The sequence below is a fragment of the Neolamprologus brichardi genome, chromosome 7, assembly GCF_056152115.1.
Source record: "Neolamprologus brichardi isolate AB-2024 chromosome 7, ASM5615211v1, whole genome shotgun sequence".
Lineage (NCBI taxonomy): Eukaryota > Metazoa > Chordata > Actinopteri > Cichliformes > Cichlidae > Neolamprologus > Neolamprologus brichardi.
The window spans coordinates 50,212,460-50,230,251 of NC_142110.1; the positions used below are offsets into that span (position 1 = coordinate 50,212,460).

Consider the following 17,792-nt stretch of genomic DNA (forward strand, 5'->3'; position numbering starts at 1 on the left):
TTTATATCTCATTGTTAATGCCGTTACTAACTATTTCAATCAATATTAAGTGCAGGGATGTTATTTAACTCTCACAGATCATGGTTCAATGAGGATCTAATTCTAAATTAGTCAAAGCCTGACTTGATATTTAGCAAACGAGTCACTGACATTCTAGTGGGCCCTGACGCTGTCTTTATTATATTTAATGGAGAAATTCCAGTTCCCTTATTTGCTATATAATAATCAGATTCAGAATTAATATCATGGCCTTCATCTTCAGACACAGCTTCCTCCTCTATCACCAAAGTTGAGTTCCAGAGCTTTCGACTTTACTTCTTCTGCTCATTTTGCAAACTCTGACAGACCAGTGTGTCACATCTAGCTGCAGAGTATAATGTTGTTAGAGTTCCTTTGCAGAGAATCTTTATGTTTTGCTCTTTTCCAGCTAAGTGTCTCCTAATGTGGGTGATCTGGGTGTGAGCACACAACCCTCACCCACCTGGTATTCAAACCTTTTTTTTGCAAGGAGCAGCCAGCCAGGAAGATGACCTAGAGTGGCTTGTTTCAGAGTTTGAACTCCACCAATACCCAGTGTAAGAAAGATATGGTTACTCAATTGTGAATTATGCAAATCAGAGCCAGCCTGCGCATGAGCATGCTAACCAGCTGCTTTGGGAGTGTTGATTATAAGCATTACAATAATACTTAGGCGTTAAATTCTTTTACTTTTTTACCCTTTTGTATATTTCAAGAACAAAACATTTAACTTGTTTTCAACATTTTATTTTCTGTAGTTTCATTGTATGTCATTGTTGTACACAGGCGTTTACCAGAAGTTGCCCATTTGTCATAACTCATACCATATACCATCTCAGATGCACTAGAGGTGTTTTTGTTTCTCTGTAGATCTGATGAAATGAATCAAGGACAGGCTTAATAAATGTAGGTAAGCCATTCACACTGGCAATTATATAGCCAAATGCTACATGGCAGCACATCAAGGGAGTGACTGAAACTTAAGAGTGTCTGGTATTGAGAGTACTATCTTGATACCAGAGGTGGGGGGAATCACATGCCTAACACGAACAGGCATATTGGATTTGTACCCTTAAGCCCACCAGTTATCCTGGCCTTAATGAGGACTTCTCTGTTTTTTTGTTTGTTTGTTTTTACAATTCACCTATGGCCACGAGCTGTGGGTAGTGACCGAAAGAACGAGATCGCGGATACAAGCGGCAGAAATGAGCTTCCTCCAAAGGGTGGCTGGCCTCTCCCTTAGAGATAGGGTGAGAAGTTCGGCCATCCGGGAGGGGCTCAGAGTAGAGCCGCTGCTGCTCCACATCGAAAGGAGCCAGCTGAGGTGGTTCGGGCATCTGACAAGGATGCCCCCTGGGCGCCTCCTGGGTGAGGTGTTCCGGGCATGTCCCACCGGGAGGAGGCCCCGGGGCAAACCCAGGACACGCTGGAGAGATTATATCTCTCGGCTGGCTTGACACCTTGGTGTTCCCCCGGATAAGCTGGAGGAGGTGGCTGGGGAGAGGGAGGTCTGGGCCTCTCTGCTTAGGCTGCTGCCCCCGCGACCCGGCCTCGGATAAAGCGGATGAAGATGGATGGATGGATGTTTTTACAATTACCTTGGTCCTTTATTAGGGTCATTGTTTTTGTAGTCGAATAGGTTGACCTAGTCTTTACTAATGCTGCTATATGTGTAGCATTACTGCCGCTCTGTTATATCTATTGAATCTATTATAATCTATATTCTTTTTTGTAGAAAGTCTGCCTGAATGACTGTCGTGGATTTAGATGATCCAAATGTAAGTGAAGAAAGTCTTTACCTTCCCTTAAGTACAGTGGCAGTGGATGTGGGCTGGAGATGCAATGACCTTGAAGGTGGCCATCTTCACTGACCACACCATCTGTGACGGAGGACTCATCTCTCCTGGTGTCCTGCAAGCAAACAATCATATTTTTTGAGAACACCAACTTATTTGCTTTCTTAAAAGAAAAATTCTACATTTGCTATAGAACAGACCCCCAATTTAGACAATCTCAGGCTCCCTCCCCACCACAGAAGTAACATTCAATGTCCCACTTGTCAGTCTGGATAGCCCTGACCACCACCCGACACACAATAAAGTCAGGAAAGCATATTTTTGAAAAGGGCTATGCAAACATGGCCAATAACTTTTCGTTCTGATGATCTGCAAAATGATTTGGGCACAAAACAAATTTCACTGTTCAAAAACTTGCAGACTTCACTAAATACAGTGTAGACAGTGTGCACCCTCTAAACTAAGTTTGTGGGATATGATCTTTCAATAAATGCAGATCAAACTTTCGTTGTTTGTATTTACTTACACAGCATGTCTCGTAGAATTTGTAAATTAGTTTGGACATGGTAAGAACAAGAAAACCCTTTCTCTGTTTATTCTGCTGTCTCTGCTGCTCATCTGCAGAAGTGATGAGTATCTCAGCCTTCCACAGAGTTAGCCTTTTGTTCTCTTAATTTATATTATATAATTGACTTTAACCCTTAAGAGCCCAGACCTATTTCTACTTTCATGAAAATTACGGGGGTCTTATATCAAATGAATCATATATAACCAAGTCTCTAAGTGTAAAGGGGCAGTGACACCAGTGTCACTGTGGGTCCTTAAGGGTTAAGACAGGCTGTTTGATCTTTTCACTCCATCTCTCCTGTTTTATTTCTCCCTGATCTCACTTGCTACAGTGACTACAATAAAAACATCACGTTTCTGGAACAGCACATATGTGCATGCTCAATACAAATCTCACTGCCAGTAAGGACCTCAGTCACAAAGAGAAAACCTCAACACATAATATACACAATACATAAATCACAGCTGTCATAATGTGTACCAAAATTAGGGATTAATACTGTCTTCTTAGTCCTTACAACACTTTCTGTCACCTAGAGCAGTTTAATGTCTCCAGACCAGCCTTAAAGAAGTGCTCACTGATCTTTGAAATTGAATGAGTGTGTGAACAAATGTAACTGTTCTCAAGCCCCATGGATACAATCATAGTCTAACTGTACACTGCAATGTAGTCCAAATAATCAAGCATATATACTGCAGTTAAGAAAAGAGCCAGAGAGGTCCGTGAGCAGGGACCTTTAAAAATGCTACATTTTAGGTTTTATCTTTTGCCAGAATCACACTCTTACTTTTCTGTGTTAATGTATTTTAAGCTAATTGTACCTTCTGTACAGTTTCCTACTAATGGCAAGTAAGTGAAACTGGAATGTGCTAAAAATAGAGAATTATCCTTTAAAGTGAATCCAAATATTTTCATTCCTCTGTCTAAAAGAAGCTTCATCTCCTCTCTCTGTTTATACCAACTCTCTTGTCTGATTGGCTTTTGGTGACTCAGATTTGAAGTTTGCCAAACAGAAAAATGAATATTATTTTCACTGAATGTTTTCTACCAGTAAATATTTTTTCAAACATTTGTTTCCAGTTTCTGTCTTTCCATGTGTTGTCCCTTACTCTGAACTGGACCCAAATGAAGCAGAGTGTAATGACCTCCTATGAGCCATCCTGTCACAGTGAGTGTAAGCTACAGAATAAGATACTGGCTCTGTGATTTACAATGTTAGCTATTCATGGTGGCCTAAAACAAACTGTGTGCGTGCTCTTGTTGTTAAGAGGAATCATCCTGCGAAGCCAGAAGTCAGTGTCACCTCTGTTCCCTTTTTGTCCAAAGTGAACTGTCATGAAAAGATCAATTCATACAGAAGTGAAGTGCAGTGGAAGCAGCAGGATCAGTCATGGATGCACCAGTTTGTTTGCAGTCCGTTTTGTGGAACCACAAGGGAGCCTGGAGTGACTGGAGTCCCACTGGATTATCACCAGTAGGAAGAAAAAAAAAACTAACCATGTGGAACATTTTTGTAGAATCGTTGCAAATTTTCCAGCACACACTGGATGTGATCTGAGAATGTAGTGTCTTGCAATATGTACTCAGATATTTATGCAATACTTATCCAAGAATGCTGTTTGTTGACTTCAGCTCAGCATTCAGTACAGTGATTCCCTCCAAGCCGATCACCAAAATTGTGGATCTTGGAATCAGCAACTCCATCTGTAACTGGATCATGGACTTTCTGACCAACAGACCCCAGCATGTTAGGTCAGGCCATAACTGCTTTACCACCATCACACTCAACACTGGCACTCCACAGAGTTGTGTGCTGAGCCCGTTCCTCTATGACTGCCAACCTAGGTATGGATCCAAGTCCATCACCAAGTCTGCAGATGACACCACGGTGACTCATCGGTGACAACGAGGAGTCTGGCTAGAGGGAAGAGGTAAAGCACCTAGCTGTGTGGTGCTGACATTAACCTGCTCCTGAGTACCAGCAAAACCAAAGAGCTCATTGTGGACTTCAAGAGAGAGAAGATAAATGGCATCTAAATCTACATAAATGGCACAGCTGTTGACGGGTCTCCAGCTTCAAGTTCTTGGGGACCCACATCTCTGAGAATCTGGCCTGGTCAACTAACATCTCCAGCCTAGTCAAGAAGGCCCATCAGCACCTCTATTTCTTGAGAGCACTGAAGAAGAACCACCTACTGACATACTGAGTAACTTCTACCGCTGTGCAATAGAGAGCATCCTTACCAACTGTGTCACAGTCTGGTATGGGAATTGCTCTGTTGCTGACCACAAGGCACTGCAGTGGGTGGTGAAAACCGCCCAATGCATCATAGGGACTCCACTTCCTGCCATTGCGGAGGTCCGTAAGAAGATATGTCTACGCCAAGCACACATCATTCTCAGGGACTCCTCTCATCCTGTCAATAAACGCTTCCAGCTTCTCCCCTCCAGAAGGTGCTACAGGACCTTTCGGACTAAAACCAGCAGGTTTAGGAACAGCTTCTTCCCCACAGCTGTCACCCTACTGAGCTCAGTCTCCTGCTGACCACACTCACTTAACCCTTCTACACTCCTCCTCCCAGTGACCATGATCATTTCATTCTCAACATTCACTGTATGCTCACATTGGTTAATGCTATAGTTTTAGGACACTGACATAGTATAGTCTCCTTTACACTGCGTACACTGTTCACTATTATAGTCTGTTCAGAGAGCTACGCTTCCACTACTGTAGATATATTCATAGTGCTCTGTAGATCTGTTTATCCACACGCTACATCTGTATATATGTAGCACATCTGTATATTTGTTCATAGTAAACCTCTATATCTGCCCCGTCTGTATAGCAATATAGAACATCTGTATGCTGTACATTTGTCTGTAGTTCAGCTGTATATTTGGTCTCTCTGTACATAATCTGTTCATAACTATTCCACCATTTATACTACATGTATCTGTATATATCAGTACATCTGTATATTTGCTCTCTACTTAACTTACTTGTATACAATCTGCTCTTGTTGCACTTACTGCTCTTGCACTTCTGATTAGATGCAAACTGTATTGCATTACCCTGTATGTATACATGTGTAATGACAATAAAGTTGAATTCTAAATCCTATCCTAAATATTTAAATAAAAATCACAGCTACAGGAGAAGTTTTCAGAAGTGATTTAATTTATTTGCCAGGGCAGAGGCTGGAGCAAAGGAAAGACATTTAGTGGGTTCCAGACCTCAGGCAGTCATATGCAAAAGATTTGAATTCAGACGTTAATAATTAAATGAAGGGTAAATAAGTAAAGATGGGACTGAAGCTAGGGAGAAAGAAAAAGTGATGTTAAAGTTTCTTCTCAAAGGCAGCAGCAGCTACAGTGAGCCAGTGTAGGTGATTTGAGACTACGAGAAATCTGAGAGGCTCAACACTGATCAATTTAGGCACCCGAATCTAGATTCAGGCATGTGCAGCTGTGAAGAGGCCAGTAAAGAGAGCATGGAGACAGCATCAACATGACTGATAGGCATGATGAAAAGCCTGAGGGCAAGGACGAGAATGAGGGAGAAAATAAACAAAAGGCAGTTTTTCAGAGGCTGTTTGGAAGGAGCAGAGGTGTGTTTGGGAAGTTTATTCAGGTTTGTTCTGATTATGAAGCAGCAGGCTAACCGCCTGGAGCCTCCCAGCTTGGATTCAGGTGGATAAAGCGGTGGAGAAGAAGAGCAGCTAGGTCAGGATGAGGTCATGGCAGATGCCAAGGCCACTGAATCTACACGCTTCCTGTTTCTACCTCATCCTTCCAGTGCTTTACTATACTCCCTGCTCTCTCTTACCACAACTGCCTTTGAACTTGCCTGGCCAAGTCTGAGTCCAGCTTTGCAACTCCAGCCACTAGGATTTGCTCTGATGTCTACAGGCAGGTCAGTGGAGCCCTCTGGTGATGGATACATGCCAGTGAAACAGGAGGAGACCTGACAACAGACAGCAGGTTTAACTAGCAGGACGAAGTAGCATGTAGTACTTGAAGAACACAGCCAGTCAGTTCTCAGGAAAATGGAACGTGAAATAAATATTTCTCTTCTTTGATTTTCATCAATGTATTTCCTTTGATACATTTTCTGTCAATATTTATGCCTGATTAGAAGCTCATAGGCAGTTCCTGTCACTCTACAATAAAATAATGTAAAGGCTGCCCTCTCTGCCATCCCACTAGCTGACCTAACTGCCACAAGTAAACTGTGCTAAGATACATTACATGGACTAAGGTTCTTGGCCACATACTGGCTGTAGAACTCCATGCCATGAAGCTCCCAGCGCACATTTGTTATGCTTCTGTCTGTGGCAGAGGAGGTTTGGAGCTCTGCAGAGCCTTGGTGACTTTTATTGACTATGCACCCCTACCCATTTATTATGAACAAACAGCACAACCGTTTTTGCTTTTTTTCTATAGTACACATGTATATTTTAGATTCATACTTATGTGGCAGCTATTTACTGACCTGAGAAAATCATTTTAAATAATGTCATGTCATGAATAACAAAAGTGTATTCTAAAATGATGGTTGTAATGTCGGACCCCGTTAAGAACACACAAGCCACTGTTGTGATGACAGCACGTTTATTGTTGACAGCTTTTCACTGTGGTTTTAGCCCCGAAGGCAAAGGGCACATGCACTCCCGATCAGCTGTCAAATCCGGGCACACACCCTCCTCCGCTGTCACTGTTAACAAAAAAAGAGTCCCAGTCAATCACTCTTTCCCAGGACACATGTTCATCCTGGCTCTGTGCCGCCCTGGGAGCTCACTGTGCCACCCCTCCTCTGCAGCTGGCCAGAGACCACACCCACGCCACACATCCCCACAGCCCAACTGAGGCCGGGGCCCATCGGGTCGAACCTACTCTTCCCATTGCAAGCGGGAGAGGAAATCAGCCACGACCATCTGTGCACCTGGCCTATGGATCACTTTGAACTTAAAAGGCTGCAAAGCCAGATACTGCAGAGTGATCCGGGCACTGGCATTCATGCGGTGGAGCCACTGCAGCGGGGCATGGTCTGAGCAGAGGATGAATGGGCGTCCCAGGAGGTAGTAGCGAAGGGAGTCGACCGCCCACCGGATTGCCAGGCACTCCTTCTCCACGGTGCTGTACCGTGACTCCCGGTCCGTTAGCTTGCGGCTGATATAGACGACCGGCCGGTCAACTCCCCCTACCTGCTGGGACAAAACGGCCCCAAGCCCTCTGTTCAAGCCATCAGTCTGCAGACAAAAGGGGAGGGAGAAGTTAGGCGTGAACAGCAGCGGCTCTCCACAGAGAGCCTGTTTCACCTGCACAAACGCCGCCTGGCACCACAGGACCAGATCCGGGGCACCCTTCCGGGTGAGATCGGTTAAGGGGCTGGTCAGGTCCACGAACCCCGGCACACACTGCCGTTAGTAGCCGGCAAGCCACAGAACCCATCTCACCTCCTTTTTCGTCTTGCGGCACGGGCAGGATACAATTGCCGCTGTCTTCTTCACTTGAGGACACACCTACGCGCCCCCCCAAGTGGTAAACCAAATACTGTAAATCCCTCCATCCAACCGCACGCTTCTTCAGGTTGGCCATGAGCCCTGCCTGCCTCGGGGACTCCAGCACAGCAGCCACCTGCCGCACATGCTCCTCCCACGTGTCACTATAGATGATTACGTCATCCAGGCAAGCGGCAGCATATGCAGTGTTGGACACAGCACTCGGTCGATGAGACGTTGAAAGGTGGCAGGGGCTCAGGACAAGCCTAACGGAAGTGTATGGAATTGTTACAAACCGTATGGAGTGGAAAAAGACGTTTTTTCCTTGGACTCTGCAGACAAGGGAATCTGCCAGTAGCCCTTGGTCAAATCCAGTGTCATGAAAAAGCAAGCAACCGGTCCAGGAGCTTGTCGACCCGGGGCATGGTATAAGCATCAAAACGTGACACCTCATTCACTTTGCGATAGTCGACACAGAACTGAATAGACCCATCTTTCTTCACAACAAGAACAATGGGGCTACACAATGCACCTCCGGCCCCAACTCATCTCTCTCCCTTACCAGGCTCACCAGAGAAGCGGTGTTCGCCTCCCTCCAGGCTTTAAGGAGGTTGAGGTGGTAAATCTGTGTAGCTCCGCCCCTGTCTGACCATAGCACTTCATAGTCAACGTCCCCCACTCACCATGTGACTACGAAGGGCCCTTGCCACTTGGGAAGTAGTTTTGAGCTAGAAGAAGGAAGTAACCCAAGTACGTTGTCTCCCGGTGAAAATTGCCTGAGTAGTCGCCCAACAACCCATACAGCTCCTTCACAAACTCCTCGAGGATGTCTAGATTGAGCAGCCGAGCCTCCTCTGGTGAAGGCCCCCGACGGCAGCCACCTTGCTGCCGCATCCTCTACATGACGAGACCATGCGAACGGCCGTAACTCCTGTCATCCTGCTGGCATAAAACCACCTCCGGTAGTCCTCCGGGGAGAGGCCCAAGCTATCCAGTATGACCCGACAGACGTCCTCAAAAAACCCCTGCGATCCTGGGGGCAGACTCAGCGCCACCATCCGGGCCTCCCCCGTCAGTAGGGGCAGCAGCCAAGTGGCTCATTCCTCCTGCGCCTAGTGGCAGGCCAATGGCGTGGCCTGGAAAGTCTCACTGAACACTAGCGCCTGCTCAGCTTGCCCCAGCAGAGCGACTGATCGTGCTGTGGATCTGACATCATGCCAGGGTTTCGGCACCACTGTAATGTCGGACCCCATTAAGAACACACAAGCCACTGTTGGATGTCTGGGGCCTGAATCTCCTCCATGCCTGCTTCAAGCCCTGAGGGGCAGGGCTATGGCTCCCCACACCCTCTAGCAGATGGTTACATGATTACAAGTGTGTTCACGCACACAGGTGTACACACGGGTGCTCACAGACACACACCATATCTTCCTGTTCCTCTTCCCCTTTGTTTTTCTTTCCCTCCCTTTCTTTCTTTCTTTCTTTCTTTCCTATCCCCCACTCATGCCTGTCCAGTCTGTAATAACTTAAAATAAAATAAAATAAATAATAATGATAATGATAATAAAGATCAATCAAGTGGACCAATATGAAAAAGCCATAATGACCCACTTGGAAAAATAAATCCATTTGGCATCTTTCTTGTCCTTCAGACTGCCAATTCTGATTGGGACAGGCAAAAAAAAGAAAAGAAAAGAAGTTTGGTCTGTTAGAATTCATATTCTGGCAAGAAATAATCAGCTAAGTAAAGATAAATGAAAGTACATCATAAACCTGAAGGACCAGTCGCAGGAACCCAAAACATGGTAGGTGTGTTTTATCATGATTCATATAACACTGATGATGGATTTTTAGGCTAATAGTTAGGCTAACACTTACCTCTCATCTTTTTTTCCTTCACAAAACGGATAGATCCTCCACTTCTTTTAAGTGTCTCCCACCGCAATTCTTAGCATATTTTGGTTCCCGCAACTGGTCCATCTGGTTATTGTCTCCCCAGAAGCACTTCCCTTGTGCTTTTGGAAATCTGTTTTTACCTATTTCTGTTTTCGTTTTTCCTATTTTTGTTTTCTTTTTTTCTATTTCCGTTGTCGTTTTTCCCATTTCGTTGTGTTTTGTGTGCTTTTGCAGCATTTTTCTGGTGTTTGCTTAAGTTGCAGTCCGTTTGGCCTCTCAGGGCCACCGTATACATCTCGTTGGAAAGCTCTCTGACTTTACTGGACACATTTCATTTCTCTTCATCATACCGTTATTTATTTATTATTATTGAACTGTCTTCAAGTATGCAAAGAGACATGCTCTTTGTATACTAAAAACATTTTTTACATGATTTTTAAATGCAAGAAAAGTTGGTGCAAAATATAAAGAGCGCTTATGAATATAAAATCAAAATATTATCACACAAAAACTCTGCATTGTTTTACATTCTTTGAATTCAACGATTTTTCTCCCCTTTAATTTTTGTACACGAGCGCTTCTTCGAAGACGAAAACAGAAGTGACGACAGTGTGGCCGGATGTGACGTTTGGATCCCCTCAAATTAAATGGCAGCGTACACATTGGCCATGCTTGCCCTGTAAGAAGTGCTGCTTTTCATTATTCTGTAACACGTATATAATATAATCTTAAACCATGTCCGGTCGACAGAACAACAAACTACCAAACAATCTGCCTCAACTTCAGAATCTCATAAAAAGAGATCCGCAGTCGTACGTCGAGGAGGTGAGTGTTAGCTAAGATTGCTAAACGCATTAGCTGGTAGAGTTGTTTTGGAAGTGTGAGCCTTCTTTTACTCATGTAATCCTCTCGTTTTCGTCCGCAGTTTCTGCAACAGTACCGACACTATCAGTCTAATGTGCAGATCTTTAAGCTGCAGCCTGACAAACCGAACAAGGAGCTTGCAGACCTCGTTATGTTTCTCGCTCAGGTAACCCGGTGTGTTTTTGGTGTAGTGGATAGTCCTGAATCTTAGAAGTTGTCTCAATACAATTATTCTTTGCCCTTCAGGTTGGTCACTGCTTCCCCCAGCAGCTATCCACGTTTCCTAAAGAGTTGTCTGAGTTATTACTTAGTTACCACACAGTCCTGGAGCCGGACCTACGAATGGTGAGGTTGGGTTCATACACCAGGATTCATGTGAACCCGTCACTTTAGTTTTGCTAAAGACTTGAATGGTTTATATGTGTTTCTCTTGGTTTTGTCAGACCTTCTGCAAAGCTCTGATCCTTCTGAGGAATAAAGACTTGATTGATGCCTCAGGCCTCCTAGAGCTCTTCTTTGAGCTGCTGCGATGTCATGACAAGCTGCTTAGGAAGGTAAGACTAAGCTCTTTCCCCAAACAGCAGCGTAATTAAGGGACATTACAGTTTTTTCTCAGTATTTTGAGAGAGCAATCTGGGAAGCTGTTGTTTAGATATTTATAAAGATAAACAAAAGTTTTGTCTGTGTAAACATGTAGACAGTTTGCCCAAAACTAGATCAATACTGAGCACGAGGACCATTCGTGATATATGGATAATAGAAATTATGTTATGTTGCTGGGATTTTTTTTTTTTTCTTAAGATTTAAGCAGGAAGTGAAACTCTTGACATTAAGAATTTCGAGAGCCAACGTGCCATCTGGGGCATCTTATCCATTTGTTGGCCAAGATTCGTTATTCTATATATACACATATATATTCGTACAATATGCTAGAGCAATAATAAAAAGAAAATATTGGCCTCATATTTTTCCACAGGTTGCTGTCGTAAACATGAGTGTGATTTTGAATGACTTGGCTGGTTGACTCAATCCAGTACAGCTGTTTTAGTCATAAAGCTGCTTGTTCATGTTCTGTTGATAGCTTTAGTTGGTTTTAAGCTTTTAAAACTTAGGAATTTAAAATTTAAAAAAGCCTGCATTCTGTTGGATTGAGATTTGGTGGCTGTACATGATATTTGAGTACAGTGAACTGAACTTGTCATGTTTGAGGAACCAGTTTGCGATGATTTTAGTTTTGTGAAATGGTGTGTTATCCTGCTCTGATACTCATTTGGTACTAAGATTTGATGTACTCTGCAGTCAGTGATGCTCTTCTGCAGACCTTGGTTGTACTGAGTGGTTATTTGAGCTCCTGTTGCCTAAAGCAGTCTTGCTATTCACTGGATTTTTTTTTTTTTACTTAAATCAGCTTTCTTCCCCATTCTGATGTTCAATTTGAACTTCAGCAGATTGTTTTGAACATGTCTACATGCCTAAATTCGTTGAGCTGGTGCCATGTGATTGTCTGATTAGATAACGCTGATACTATAACAACCACTCGAGCAGGTGTACCTAACGAAGTGGCCAGTGAGTTTAATTTTGCTAACTGGTGAATGCCTTATGTAGTGATGAGTTAATAACTTTTTTGTTTGGTTTTTTTGCTTTCATGTAAACAATATTTTTCTCTCTTCAGACTTTGTACACACACATTGTAGCAGACATCAAAAACATCAACGCAAAACATAAAAACAACAAGGTCAACACAGTAAGTACGCAGCTGTTGTGCACCCTGATATTGTTTGATAGTCTTTGTAAAATGGTGTGCACTCACAGCGTTGTGCTGTCATTTGTTACAGATGTTACAGAACTTCATGTACACCATGCTGAGAGACAGTAATCCAATAGCAGCAAAGATCTCATTAGATGTGATGGTGGAGCTGTACAAAAGGAACATATGGTGGGTGCAAAGTGAAACAGAAACGTTAAAGCGGCTATTTTACAGCCAGTGTATAATTATTTTGTTTGAACATGTTTTGTTTTTGTTTTGTTTTTTTTTGTTGCAGGAATGATCCCAAAACAGTTAATGTTATCACAACTACATGCTTCTCCAAAGTGACAAAGGTATATTTTGGGGGTTTTAAGACTTAGACCTAGAGCTTTTATTGAAATTATGGGGTTTCTTGCACAGCAAAATTGGGTAGGTGAACCACAAAGTTATATATATGTGTATATGTATGCATATATATTGTATGTATACATATACATATATACATGCATATATAATAAAATTCGTTGCTTATGATATTGATTAAGTGGAAACATTAGTGCTTATGACCAGCCACTCTTCTTGTTTAGATCCTTGTTACAGGCCTTAAATTCTTCCTGGGAACAGATGAAGATGAGAAAAATGAGAGTGACTCAGAATCAGAGGTAAGCATCAAAGATGGACAGTTTGATGTATGATATGTTATGATAGAATATAGAATTTTTTTTTCTTTCATGATAAGGTAGAATGCATTTGAAACAGACAAATGTGGTTTAGATTTGTTGTGCGGTATTCAGTAAGATTTTGTGTGTGTGTGTGTGTGTGTGTGTGTGTGTGTGTGTGTGTGTGTGTGTGTGAAGAATGAAGGGCCATCAGCGAGAGACTTGATGGCAAAATTCTCCACTGGCAAGAAAACCTCCAAGAACAAGAAGAAGCTGGAAAAGGCTATGAAAGTCCTCAAGGTGCCACTGTTTTACCTTCTACTGTTTCTAATTCCAATTGTGTAACTTTAAGATGGTTAACAGGACAGTACTGAGAGATGATTTACTGCTGTGCTAGGAGGAATTGTTTTAACTCTTTATCCTCGTATTTTCTCTTAGAAACATAAAAAGAAGAAGAAAGCAGAAGTTTTTAATTTCTCTGCAGTTCACCTTATTCACGACCCTCAAGGTATCTAATTGTTCAGCATCACTGCAGCAAATGGATCACACAGAATTTGCCTCGAGGTCATTTAGGCTTCCATTCCTAGAACTGCATAAAATCAATGTTTTTTCTTTAGATTTCTCAGAGAAGCTCTTAAAGCAGCTGGAAGACTCAAAGGAGCGCTTCGAGGTTAAGATCATGATGATGGAGCTCATATCCCGACTGGTTGGAATCCACGAGGTCGGTGACTCATCTGTTTTTTGTTTTTTTTTAGTTCTTTCGTAAATGAGTTTATTCAAGTCAGATTAACCCAGTTTTAAATGCACCCTTCAGTCCTGTGTGTCGGGTCTGGTAAAACATGTACTGGCTTTTATTGAACTCCACATTTAAATCGCAGCTGTTGAGGCATGAGTGACTTTTGCATTGTTTTTTCTTTTTTTTTCTTCTTCTGGCGAGTAAACTTGGTGTTCTTTTTCTTTCACAGCTCTTCCTCTTTAATTTCTACCCTTTCGTCCAGAGGTTTCTTCAGCCTCATCAGAGAGGTAAAAACAACTCACAGTTAAAGAAACAGATGCTCTTTTCTGTCCTGTACTGTTGTTTATTCATCTAGACCCAGTTTTGGGGATGTCTGCTGCCTTCTCTTGAATAAAATGGAAATAATTGGCTCTTGCTTTAGTGAGTGATACCTCATCAGCAGTCTCTCTTTGTACCGTGTTACCTGAGAGCAAAAAGTTCATCTCCCAGTGTCCACCAGCTAGATGAGATATAAACATCGGTGTCCTTTCTTAGTGGAACTTTCTTAACTGGGTCCACACTCCTTCTGGTGTGGTGGTGTAGTTTAGTTTAAAAAAACATTCCTGATATCTCCAAAACTCAGCACCCCACCTCACAACAATCTAAATCGATCCATAGCAGTACTAACTAAGGTATTATTATTATTTACATTTAAATTAGAATTTTCATGAGAAATCATTTGTCCATGAGACTTTTCTAACCAGCATCTTTGCAGATGTGACAAAGATTCTTCTCTGTGCTGCTCAGGCCTCCCACCAGCTCGTTCCCCCCGAGGTACATTTACTCCCATTTACTCAGTCGTTTTAAGCTGGTTTAACACCGTAGTTTCACACTGTTCGTCCTGTTTAACACTGTTCTGCTGCAGATCATTGAACCTGTGATCATGACAATCGCCAACAACTTTGTGACAGAGAGAAACTCTGGGGAGGTCATGACTGTGGGGTAAGTAGATCTTTATACGATAATCAAAAGAATTGAAACATGAGTCAAGCTAAACCTATAACATTCACCGACCAGCCATTTTATTAGGTACACCTCTGTGTAATCGTGGCACAGATTCAGGGAGGAGCTCTAGATTTTCCTACCTGACACAACAGCGTCAAATGGTTGCTGCAAATTTATCAGCTGCACATCAATTAAGAATCTTCTGTTCCGCCACACTCCAAAGGTGCTCTGTTGGAATGAGATCTGGTGCCATTTCAATACAGTGAACTCTTGTCACGTTTTGAGAAAACTGTTTGAGATGATTTGAGCTTTGAGACATGGTGTGTTGTCCTGTTGGAAGCAGCTACCACACGATGGGTACACTGGTTATAAAGCGATGGACATGGTCAGGGACAAACTCTGGTAGGCTGTGGCATTTAAATGCTTAACTGATAAGAAGGGGCCCAAAGTGTGGCAGGAAAAAACACCCTGTACCGTTGTTGAGTCAAAGTGGGATAGAGCCATGCTTTATGTTGTTCTTCTTTACATTCTCTGTAAACTCTAGAAATAGTTGTGTGGGAAAATCCCAGCAGCATACTCAGACCAGCCTGTCTGGCACCAACAACTTCAGAGTCCCTTATATCATGTTTCTTAGGTCGTTATGACGATGTGCTTAAATGAGTTGAGTTGCAGACATGTGATCGGTTGATTAGATATTTTCATCAATGAGAAGTCTGTTAGGTGCCCAGCAAGTGTTTATACAGGGTTTTTGTAGCTACCTCTTTAGTTTTACTCTATACTTCTATAATAAAACTGACTTTTTTGTTTATGTTTCAGTCTCAATGCCATCAGGGAGGTGGCAGCACGCTGTCCGCTCGCCATCAACGAGGACCTTCTGCAGGACCTGTCCCAATACAAGACCCACAAAGACAAGAGTAAGTAATTGGTCTATTTCAGGTTTTTGTGATTGTGTTGAAGTCTGTATTCATGTTCACATAATGTACACGGCCTTGATTTTCAGATGTAATGATGTCTGCCAGAGGACTTATCCAGTTGTTCAGGAGTCTTAATCCACAGATGCTGCACAGAAAGGATAGGGTGAGCTTCATAGAACTCTATATGACCTTCAAGACATTTTCAAAAATTATGATTTGCCTTCCGATTTGCAGTAAAATGAGGAAAAAATATATTTTATGAACATTTGAGTGAATTGTGGGGTGCTATGTTTGCTTGACTTAAATAGTCAAGTAGTGGCAGCACATTTAAAAATCTAATGTAAAATGAATGTTAATAAACCATAAAATTGTTCTGAACATTCAAGAAGTACAAAGGAGATAAAAGATGGAGATCAGCCCATTCTTGTTACCCTGGTCAATATAAATGTTTTCCAGTTCCTAGAACAGTTGAAGCCACACGTCTGTAAGTATAAACCCTACTTGTCATTCAGGGGAGACCCACTGAGGCATCGGCAGAGGCCAAGATCAAAGACTACGGACAGCTCGAGGCTAAAGACTATATCCCCGGAGCCGAGGTCCTGGAGGTGGAGGAGGAGAACAAAGAGGGAGAGGACGATGAAGGTTGGCCACTGTTGTAACATCCACCTGCGCGCTCTCTGTGTACGTACAGAATGTGTGAATAATATATTTGTATTGTTTTATATAACAGACGGCTGGGAGAGTGCCAGTATTAGTGATGATGATGAAGATGGGGAGTGGGTGGACGTTCACCACTCATCTGATGAAGATACAGGAGAAGTGGTGAGCTTCAAAAAATTAACAAACATAGCTTGACAGATTGCTAAAACCTCATTATTCATACTATTTCATGGTAGAAAAAAAGGTATATATTTATAAAACTGTTCTGGTTTTTCATGTTTGGTTTTTTTGTTGTTAATCAGGCAGAGAAGCTTCAAAGCATGACAGCTGAGGAAAGAAAGGCCAAGGCAGCGGCGGTCAGCGCCAGCAGGCTCCTCACCCAAGATGACTTCAAGAAGATCAGTCTGGTCCAGATGGCCAAAGAGGTCAATGCTGCACCAGGCAAGAAGAGGAAAAATGTGGACCATGATGACGAGCGAGACAAGTAAGGGCATGAAATGAACCTTAAACATTCATAAAATGAAATGTATTTTATTGAAATCTTAATAGTTTGTGCAAAACAGTTTTACTCTCAGGTTCACGGTCTCTTGAATTTAGCGTGTGGGCCTTTGTGCTGATTAGCTTGTTGAGGATGACGGCCATCTTATTTATTTGTTTCCCAGAGGAGAGCTGCTGACATTGAGAGATATTGAGAGGCTGCACAAGAAACCAAAAGCGGACAAGGAAACACGACTGGCAACAGCAATGGTGAATAAATGAATGAAAAATCAGTTCATGCATATGAAACACTGACTGACTCTGGGGAGTTTAAGAAATTCAGTGCATTTCAGAAGTGTAAACCTGATTTATTGTTAGCGTTCTGGCCTAACGATGTGTTTGATTTTCTAGGCGGGACGGACGGACAGGAAGGAATTTGTCAAGAAGCGGACCAAGCTAAACCCACACGCTAGCAGCAGCAACAAGGAGAAGAGGAGAAATAAGAACTTCATGATGATGAGGCACAGTCAGAACGTCAGGACTAAAGGCAAACGCTCCTTCAGAGAGAAACAGGTAAGTCACACATGCCTTTTACAAATGTGTATATAAACAAGAAACTACTTTGGCATTTCACCTGGAAATGTTTTTTATGTGTCTTTTAATCTAGATTGCTTTACGAGAAGCTCTCCTGAAGAAGAAGAAGCAGTACAAGTAGCAGAAAAGGAGATTGTGTTGTAGTTGCTGGCTAAACTTTGTGTTAAAAAAAAATCTAAATAAAAAATGTAGATCCTTTAATTGGACTGTAAAACACACTTTAACATGTATTTTTTTTCTGTGGATAAACAGCATAATTTACACATTTTCCGAAATAAATGATCTTTGATAATTGTGTGATGTGTTTTACTTGAGTTGGTTGTCATTTTTATTCACTATATACTTTTAATATTAAGTTAAATGTAAATATCTCGCAGA

General features: G+C 42.4%; 1 protein-coding gene and 1 pseudogene across 1 annotated transcript; both read left to right on the plus strand.

The window, feature by feature from the left end:
* Positions 1-3,994: 3,994 nt before the first annotated feature.
* LOC148102209 (uncharacterized) lies at positions 3,995-6,350 on the plus strand (annotated as a pseudogene).
* Positions 6,351-10,406: 4,056 nt separating this feature from the next.
* Positions 10,407-17,706, plus strand: sdad1 (SDA1 domain containing 1). The gene is made up of 22 exons (XM_006789087.3): positions 10,407-10,604; positions 10,705-10,809; positions 10,890-10,988; positions 11,087-11,197; positions 12,316-12,387; positions 12,479-12,579; positions 12,686-12,743; positions 12,978-13,052; positions 13,248-13,349; positions 13,488-13,557; positions 13,667-13,770; positions 14,015-14,072; positions 14,540-14,598; positions 14,690-14,766; positions 15,586-15,683; positions 15,770-15,846; positions 16,196-16,325; positions 16,414-16,505; positions 16,646-16,827; positions 17,006-17,090; positions 17,232-17,393; positions 17,488-17,706. Exons 1-22 carry the CDS (start codon positions 10,515-10,517, stop codon positions 17,533-17,535), a joined length of 2,055 nt encoding a protein of 684 aa, XP_006789150.2. The 5' UTR covers positions 10,407-10,514; the 3' UTR covers positions 17,536-17,706.
* The last annotated feature ends 86 nt before the right edge of the window (positions 17,707-17,792 follow it).

What these genes read in the sequence shown, in the direction of transcription:
- sdad1 (XM_006789087.3), top strand. Translation starts at nt 10,515, where the DNA reads ATGTCCGGTCGACAGAACAACAAACTACCAAACAATCTGCCTCAACTT. An exon ending in GACTGGTTGGAATCCACGAG is followed by an intron (nt 13,771 to 14,014) that starts GTCGGTGACTCA and finishes TTTCTTTCACAG; the next exon opens with CTCTTCCTCTTTAATTTCTA. An exon ending in ATGAAGATACAGGAGAAGTG is followed by an intron (nt 16,506 to 16,645) that starts GTGAGCTTCAAA and finishes GTTGTTAATCAG; the next exon opens with GCAGAGAAGCTTCAAAGCAT.